Here is a 9,624-nt window from a genome sequence, read left to right as displayed (position 1 = left end):
GAGAAACCCTCCTGCGATTTTCCACACCACACTAAGTTTTTATAATGTTCATAGAGTCATGTAGCATGGAAACAGGTCCTTCTACTGAGTCAGAGGATCACTGAAGGATTGGTCTCTTGTAGGCCTTTGAAAATCTATAATTTACCAAGAAATTATACGTTACCATAATTTTGAAATGTTGACACGGATCTTATTGCTGTATTATACCTTGGCAATGTGTTATTTTTGTTATCAGTTATGGAATCACCATTAGGAACATAGAAGAAGAAAGGGCCCATAACATTCTTGCCATAGAGGGAGTACAGAGAAAGTTCACCAGACTGATTCCTGGGATATCAGGACTTTCATATGAAGAAAGACTGGATAGACTCGGCTTGTACTCGCTAGAATTTAGAAGATTGAGGGGGATCTTAAAGAAACGTACAAAATTCTTAAGGGGTTGGACAGGCTAGATACAGGAAGATTGTTCCCGTTGTTGGGGAAGTCCAGAACAAGGGGTCACAGTTTAAGGATAAAGGGGAAATCTTTTAGGGCTGAGATAAGAAAAACATTTTTAACACAGAGAGTGGTGAATCTGTGGAATTCTCTGCCACAGAAGATAGTTGAGGCCAGTTCATTGGCTATATTTAAGAAGGAGTTAGATGTGGCCCTTGTGGCTAAAGGGATCAGAGGGTATGGAGAGAAGGCAGGTACAGGATACTGAGTTGGATGATCAGCCATGATCATATTGAATGGCGGTGCAGGCTCGAAGGGCCGAATGGCCTACTCCTGCACCTATTTTCTATGTTTCTATAACCAAAAGCAGTGGCCCAAGTACCAACAGACCAGTCAGCATTACAGGTTATTTACACTTTTCCATGTTACAGAAGTAACAGCATTTCAAAACTATTCCATCACTAAAGATTTTTTGATAAGACAAAGGGCAACAATATTGATTTATATTTGCTTAAATGTGACGAGAAAAACTAAGTGAGAAAAATTATTATTTTTTAAATAATATACAGGTATGTTGTAAGAACCACACACAAACAAAAAAACCCTTGTCTAATATTTTCCCAGAGACCAAAGGATACAATAGATTAACAACCAAGACCACATATGCCCCCTTGAAATATTGATGGGAAACATTAAAATCTAGAAAGATATGCAAAGAAAATTATTTGAATTAGAATTCACCATCAAGAGTTATGAGCAAATAGTCAATATATTTGGGATATGTGTAATCAAAATAGAAAACTGCATTAAAAGATCATTACCAAATTAAATTGTTACAATTTAGGACAAAGGTTCACATAAACTGAAATTAATTGCCAAGTTCAAATTGATCGTTCAAGAAAATGATTAAATGATTAAAGTGTATGTTTGGGACGCAACATATTCACATTTATTATTGAGAATATTTACTCTCTTTGGGTAAGCATAAACTAAGAAACTCTGAATGACTTTCCTCATCTGTGATAACATGGGAATCTATTGAAGAAATGCCAAATATCAGAAATCATATTTTATTTTGAGGTGAGAACCTGGAGTCTGATCTGTCAGTGTGAAAAATACAGGAACGTACTCCTAGAATCTTGGCCGATTTATTTCCCAACTAGAACTTGTAAATCAAATTCTGATTCTTAATCTTATTGATGGATGTGGGACATTGCAACACAAATAGACTGCAGGATTCCACGCAGCATCAACTGCAACATAATATGGTTTGATTGTAGCAGTAAGGCTGAGGCACATGAATGTGTTTATGGCCGATCCTCCTATCACGCACGTCCCACAACATACAATCCAACGAGTTGGAACTTACGGATTGGATACGGCGCTGCTCTTTTTTCCCTATCCTTTCATCATAATTCTATCCTTATGCCTTTCAACTTTCACATAACTACAAAACCTAGCCCAGCAGTTTGCAGTAAAGGCCTAATGAACACACATCTTCAATCCATCAAAAGATTTCAGCCACAGATCAGGTGGCTGATATCACACCATAAAGAATCGGGGCAGCACGGTGGCACAGCAGTAGTCGCTGCCTAGCAGCGCCAGACCCGGGTTCGATCCCGACTACAGGTGCTATCTGTACGGGGTTTGTACATTCTCCCTGTGACCTGTGTGGGTTTTTCCCACACCCCAAAGATGTACAGGTTTGTAGGTTAATTAGTTTTGGTAAGAAGTGCATAGGAAAGTACTAGTGAACAAATATCGTTGGTTGGTGCGGACTCATTGGGCCAAGAACATGTCCTTCAGCCCACCATGTCTATACTCACTTGCATCATCAAATAGCAATGAAAAGATCCGGAGGGAAACCAGAAATTGGGCAGTGATGGGCGAGGGAAGGTGGTTGGAATTCTGGAAGGAGCAGGCAGTCTTCAGTGAAGGCACCCAGCTAAAAGAAAAAAAAGTCAAATACTAGAGGGCGTAGCTTTATGGTGAGAGGTGAAAAAAGTTCAAAGGAGATGTGCAGGGCAAGTTTTTGTTTACACTGAGTGGAGTGCCTGGAACATGCTGCCAGAGGTGGCTGAGGCAGACATGATAGTGGCATTTAATACATTTTTGAATAGGCATATGAATTTGCAATGAATGGAGGGATATAGATTAGATGAGAGCTGGTCTCGGCATCATGTTCAGCACATTGTGGGCCAAAGGGCTTGTTCTTGTGCTATAATGCTCTGGGTTAAGTAAATGGGTGAGGTGCCAAATGGAATAACAGCTTAACATCGTACTTGGCTCAGAATCTATTAGGTTGGGAAACAAAGAGAATAAATCCGAGGCTTCTTCATGAAGGATCAGAGAGAATATCAGAAGGGACAGGGATTGTAACACTACAGCATGGGTTGAAAAGAAGCAGGTGCAGAACAGTGGAGGGAGATGGTAAGAAAGAGAATGGATCAGCAGAAGATGAACAGGGAATTACAATCCAGAAAAATATTGGAATTCACAATCTGGTGAAGTTGAATGTAATCATTTTCATGTGCTTACTAACGTCTGCAGTCTAATTCATCACATTTCCTTAATGCCCTTCAGCTGACCTCAATACAACATTTCTGTACTCTGCTGCTATGGTGTCACAACAATCTTACCAGTAATGGAATGAGAAAGCCTCTAAAAAGTTGAAGGAATTGCGAATGGCCTAAATTGAAATTTTACTCCAGCCTTTAACCTGTAGCAAATAAGTGCACTGACATCTGCTGGCTCTTCACAGTATTTTGACAGCCCATCCTGAAATATGGTTGAATTTGCAAGTGAATAAATGACATCTAAAAAAGTTAAAATGTTCAGCGAAGAGAAAACAAATGGTTGTGAAATTGAATTAAAGTTGTCAAGTGTGTTAAATGCAAAGTCGATGATAAATTAAAACAAACAGACAGTACCTGAAGGAAGCTCACGTGGATCTGGCTAACAAAGTTTTGTTTTGCAGCACCCATTACCTAGTGCACAAACACATTTGACAAGCTTTCTCAGAAACAGTCCTTCCACAAACTGCAACCACAGGCACTAACAGACATATCTGCAGCTCCTATTAATTGCACAATGAATTAAACATAACAAATGGGATGATGTAGAAACAAGGAATTGTAGATGCTGGTTTACGAAACAGGACAAAGTGCTGGAGAAACTCAGCTGGTCAGGTAGCATCCTTGGGGAACGTGAAGATCATAAATGATAGGAGCAGAATTAGGCCATTTGGCCCATCAAGACCACTCCGCCATTCAATCATCTATCTCTCCTAACCCCAGGTGAAGAAGGGTTCCGACCCAAAATGTCACATATCCATGCTCTCCAGAGATGCTGCATTACCCGCTGAGTTTCTCCAGCACTGTGTGTCCCTTTTAAAACAAAACAGATTCTGGCTTTAAACTGCTCATTCCTGGAAGAGATTTCCTGCTTAAATGACACCAGTCAGTAAAGCAGCAACAAGGGACAATCACTTCAATTATCCCAACAAGGTCAGAAGACTTGTCAATGATCACAATCACCGGGTAATGATCAGATTTTAATAAGAAACCTTTGGCAAAATATTCAAGCATCATTGATGACAACAAATTGCAAAACAAAGTACATACATGGGATATTAATTCTTTATATGTATACATTCAGACTCTTGTCCAGCAAGGTATAACATCATAAGTAACTTCAAAAAAACATCCTGTTACCATGACCCATGCTATATTTAAATAAAGCCTAATACATCCTTCAAAATTGATAGAAAACTATACGAGTCCATTTTAAAAAGTGGCATTGGCAGATGCATCCATACTAAATCCATCCTATTAAAAGCCAGAAGAGGAAATTATTTGGATCAGTGATTTAAGGCAATAATTTTTTATAATTTTGAATATCATAATTGGTTCCACAATTAGCCATTTTCAGCTCATTTAATTTTAAGGTGATAACATGCATGTAAATGATAATTTAAATAATTTTCAACATATACTGCATAGATTAAACAACTTGTACTTATACAAGTACAAGACATTTTAACAATTATGTCTCAATTCAGATTATGAAAAAAAACTTTTTGGAATACAAATATGATTTGAAGGCCAATATCCAACCTTTAGTGTACTGCTATATTAAGAAAGTTTAAAAGTAATTTGGATAACATACCATTCATTATAAAATGATATTCCAAAAAGCAAAATCATTGCACTCGGATTCAAAAACTAAGTCGTTGATTCAAAGCATTTTATCAACAATAACATCTAACCTTGACATAAGGACGAGTGTCAAAATGGAACATTTTTGACAGCCAAGGATTTTTCAAAGCGATATTTAAGATTCAGATAATTTTGAAAGCATCAGATATGAAAAATCAAATATCATAGCTGTTTTTACATTTTGGCTTTTAGCAAACGTGTTTATTCCTCTAAAGTTTTGGGATTGGGATTGCTGCGACAGCTATGCTTTCAATTGCACATTCATTGGTGCTACGACGGATGCGGAAGTAACCATATTCTCCCCAATCACTACCCCAGCTGTTCTTAACAATCCAATATTTTTCCTTTGTTTGTGGGTCCCTGCCATAGCCCACAAGCAACACTGCATGATTAGTAAGCTCAAAGGGGTTGAACCGATCACCCAACCCTGTATAGTGATAGATTCCTCCGTGATAATTCATAAAGTCATTGTAAACTTCAAAAGCAACGGATACAGGGCCATTTTTAACCAGCTCCACTTTCATTGCTGCTTCGCTGCAAGCACCATAAAATCCACCAACATAATAATACTGAGGAGTATAGTAGCGGTAGCAAGAGCTTTTCATGATGCAAGGATCATCTCTTCCTGTGTAAGGAAAGCAATCTTCTTCAACCACACCAAAATCTTGGGCATACTTCCCGGCAATCAAATATGGAAATCCTCCTAAACATCCTGGATAAGATTGAAAAACACACGTTAACAGGTCATACATTGTAAATATGGGTGAAATAAAAACCCATTGCCACCTCCTGCATTCAAGCGATGATACAAAATGCACAAATTTCATTAGTAACTTGCCCGATCAATAACATTTCATAAGTAAACTCAGCTAAACATAGACACAAGAAACAACAGATGTTGGGATCTTGAGTGTAGATTGAGTACGACTCCACTCAATACATTGAGAAAAAACACAAAGTGCTGGAGGAACTCAGGTCAGGCAGTATCTGTGGAGAGAATGGACAGATGATGTTTCAGGTTATGTACTTCTTCAAACTGATTGGAAGAGGGGGAGGAGCCGGTAATGAGAAGTGGGGGGGGGGAGTCAGGACAAAGTCTGGCAATTGCAAGGTGGATACAGGTGAGGAATGCATTTGAATGGAAGATGGTTGGAGTAAGTGACAAAGGCCAAAGATGAAAAGCAGATGGGGTGGGAGATTGCAACCTTCACGTGGTCCGCCCTGTTTCAACGAATGCAATCTACCTGGCATGCACAATCAAATAAGTTCAAGTAGAACAAGTTGTCCCACAACTTTAAGCTGTGCACGCCATACGCAAGAAGAAGAGAAGAAAAGCAGATTAAAAGGAGTCAGGTAAGTAGGCTAGAGGACGTAAAATTTAAAGGTGGAGGGAGAGATTTTGGTGAAAGGGGACAGGAGAATAAAGGGGATATGGGGAACTCGGGGATGAGAGATGAGTGTATAAGGAAGGAAAGGAGCAGAGTGACTGGGAGGGGCATGAGAGAGACGGGGGAGCAGATGGGGTATTACTTGAAACTGGAGAAATCAATGTTCATATCTTTGGGCAGTAAACTACCCAAGCGGAACTGGTGCTGTTCCTCCAGTTTGCATGTAACCTCACTTAGGCAATGGAGGAGGCTTAGGGCAGAAAGTATGGAAATGAGAAAGAGTATTAAAATGGTTAGCAACTAGGGAACTGATTGGTTCTCTACTCAAGGAAGAACCAGAGGGCACGGTGGCCTTTCTGGTGGGTGTGGAGGTGTATAGGGATTCCTCTCACTTTCTTTGTCAAAGATGTAGCCATGGGTAATCGCATGACACCAGCTATGTATGTCTTTCTGCTGGTTACGTTGAACGTTCCACATGTACTGGAACATCAATATCATAAGCACTTTATCTGCTTATTTATGTGTATATTGAACTGACCTGTTCTGTATTTTTGCTTACAATATTCTGTTGTGCTGCAGCAAGCAAGAATTTCATTGTCCTATCTGGGACATGTGACAATAAACTCTCTTGACTTGATCATTCCCCAACTCTTTATCCACTATATTAATGACTGCATTGAGTCTGCCTCCGGCCCCCGCGATGAATTTGTTGCTTTCACCTTTACTACTAACTTTCACCCTGGCCTCAATTTCAATTGGTTATCTCTGAAACCCTCTCCCCTTTCACAATCTTTATCTCCACCACAGAGGAAAACTATGTCCTGATTTTTACTCCAGACACACTGATTCCCAGTTACCTCGACCAAACTTCTTTCCACTCTTCCTCTCGCAAGAAGACCATGTAAATCTGCTCCAAAGATGAGGCTTTCCACTCTAGGACATCCGAGATGTTTCCCATCTTCAGCAAACATTGTTTTCTCACTGCTGTGATGGATGAACCCCTAATCAAGTCGCCTGTGTCCCGCAGTTCTCCACTCACTCTTCTTACGCCCAAATATAGCAAGGATAGAGTTCCTTTAGCCCTCACCTTTCACCCCAGCAGCCTGCCATCCAACACATCATTCTCCAACATTTCTGCCACCTTCATCGTGATCCCACCACATCTATTGTATTTGGTGCTCCTAGTGTGATCTCCTCTATATCGAGGAGACCAAGCATAAGACAATCGTTCTGCCAAACACTTGCACTCTGTCCAAGTCTGTTGATTGGCCCAGTTGCTTCCCATACCCATTCAGATCTTTAGTATTTGGCTGCCTCCATTACCAGAGTGAGACCACATGTAAACTGGAGGAACAGCACCTCATATTCTGCTGACAATCTAATGATCATTGATTTCTCCAATTTCAAGCAACACCTCGCCTATCCCACCCGTTTCTTTCTCGTGCCCACCCCCTCACATCAGTTTGCACAAATTTCTCCCATCCCTCAGGCACATGGCTCCTTTCCCCTTCTTTATACACTCAACTCCCATTTCCAAGTTCCCCATTTCTCTTTAATTCCCTCTCTTTCCTCCCGTCCTCTTCCACCCATATACCTCGCTGGCTTTATATTTCACTCCCCCTCTTCTCTCTCCATCCGACACCTTCTCACCTTTATCATTTATTCCACCCATCTGGCAATCAAATTCACCTCACTTATATTCACATATCAATTGGCAGGCTTTGTCCTGCCTCCACCTTTCAACCACCTACTCCAATCAGTCAGTCCATTGTGTCCACAGATGCTGCCTGACCTGCTGGGTTCCTCCAACACTTTGTTTTACTCAGCTAAATTAATATAATTAAAGTTATGAAATTTGTCCAATGTGCACAAAAGCTCATTTGACCAATGTCACTATGGAAATATTTTTCTATTACATCACAAAGGTGTTTAATTTGTCTTCAAGTGATGGATTCAAGTTCAAGTGAGTTTATTGTCATGTGTCCCTGTATAGGACAATGAAATTCTTGCTTTGCTTCAGCACACAGAACATAGTAGGCATTTACTACAAAACAGATAAGTGTCCATATACCATAATATAAATATATACTCACATGAATAAATAAACTGATAAAGTGCAAATAACAGTAAATGGGTTATTAATAATCAGAGTTTTGTCCGAGCCAGGTTGAATAGCCTGATGGCTGTGGAGAAGTAGCTATTCCTGAACCTGGTTGTTGCAGTCTTCAGGCTCCTGTACCTTCTACCTGAAGGTAGCAGGGAAATAAGTGTGTGGCCAGGATGGTGTGGGTCTTTGATGATACTGCCAGCCTTTTTGAGGCAGCGACTGCGATAAATCCCCTCGATGGAAGGAAGGTCAGAGCCGATGATGGACTGGGCAGTGTTTACTACTTTTTGTAGTCTTTTCCTCTCCAGGGCGCTCAAATTGCCGAACCAAGCCACGATGCAACCGGTCAGCATGCTCTCTACTGTGCACCTGTAGAAGTTAGAGAGAGTCTTCCTTGACAAACCGACTCTCCGTAATCTTCTCAGGAAGTAGAAGCGCTGATGAGCTTTCTTGATAATTGCATTAGTGTTCTCAGACCAGGAAAGATCTTCAGAGATGTGCACGCCCAGGAATTTGAAGCTCTTGACCCTTTCAACCATCGACCCATTGATATAAATGGGGCTGTGGGTCCCCCTCCTACTCCTTCCAAAGTCCACAATCAGTTCCTTGGTTTTGCTGGTGTTGAGGGCCAGGTTATTGCGCTGGCACCATGTGAACAGTTGCTCGATCTCGCTTCTATACTCTGACTCATCCCCATCAGTGATACGTCCCACAACAGTGGTGTCGTCAGCGAACTTGATGATGGAGTTCGCACTGTGACTGGCTACGCAGTCATGAGTATAGAGTGAGTACAGCAGGGGGCTGAGCACGCAGCCTTGAGGTGCTCCCGTGCTGATTGTTATCGAGGCTGACACATTTCCACCAATACGAACAGACTGTGGTCTGTGAATGAGGAAGTCGAGGATCCAATTGCAGAGGGATGCGCAGAGACCCAGTTCTGCGAGTTTGGTAACCAGCTTGGAGGGGATGATTGTGTTAAATGCCGAGCTGTAATCGATGAATAACAGCCTGACATGTGAGTTTTTGTTGTCCAAGTGGTCCAGAACGTAGTGGAGGGCCAGCGAGATCGCATCCACCGTTGATCTGTTGTGGCAGTAAGCGAACTGCAGTGGGTCCAGGTTTTTGTCGAGGTAGGAGTTGATTTGCTCCATGATCAACCTCTCAAAGCACTTCATCACCACCGGCGTTAGTGCCACTGGTCGATAGTCATTGAGGCACGTCACCTTACTCTTCTTGGGCACTGGTATAATTAATGCTAAATTATTCTAAAAACAATTACATCATCTGTAAAGTCAACTTTTGAATTCCAAAAGTTGATAAAATGTCACAAGCCTAACCTATCAATGTTTCCCTTTCCATACCAGACCTGCTAAGTATTTACAACACTATATGTTTTATCTCTTAAAATGTTGGACTACTCAGGAATGTTATAGCTTTTCATGCCATCCCACAATAACATTGGAAAGAGATTTTTGCT

At 41.0% G+C, this 9,624-nt stretch overlaps 1 protein-coding gene across 1 annotated transcript in view; it reads right to left on the bottom strand.

The window, feature by feature from the left end:
* Positions 1 to 3,967: 3,967 nt before the first annotated feature.
* ctsc (cathepsin C) overlaps positions 3,968 to 9,624 on the bottom strand; it is a 34,181-nt gene continuing 28,524 nt past the window's right edge. Inside the window, exon 7 of the mRNA XM_033022456.1 lies at positions 3,968 to 5,364. Within this exon, the coding sequence (XP_032878347.1) occupies positions 4,862 to 5,364 (503 nt within the window). The 3' untranslated portion in view covers positions 3,968 to 4,861. The remainder of the gene's footprint in view (positions 5,365 to 9,624) is intronic.

This window comes from Amblyraja radiata, chromosome 6, assembly GCF_010909765.2.
Source record: "Amblyraja radiata isolate CabotCenter1 chromosome 6, sAmbRad1.1.pri, whole genome shotgun sequence".
NCBI lineage: Eukaryota > Metazoa > Chordata > Chondrichthyes > Rajiformes > Rajidae > Amblyraja > Amblyraja radiata.
Note: the sequence above shows the minus strand (reverse complement) of the source record. Positions and strands in the feature narration are given on the sequence as shown.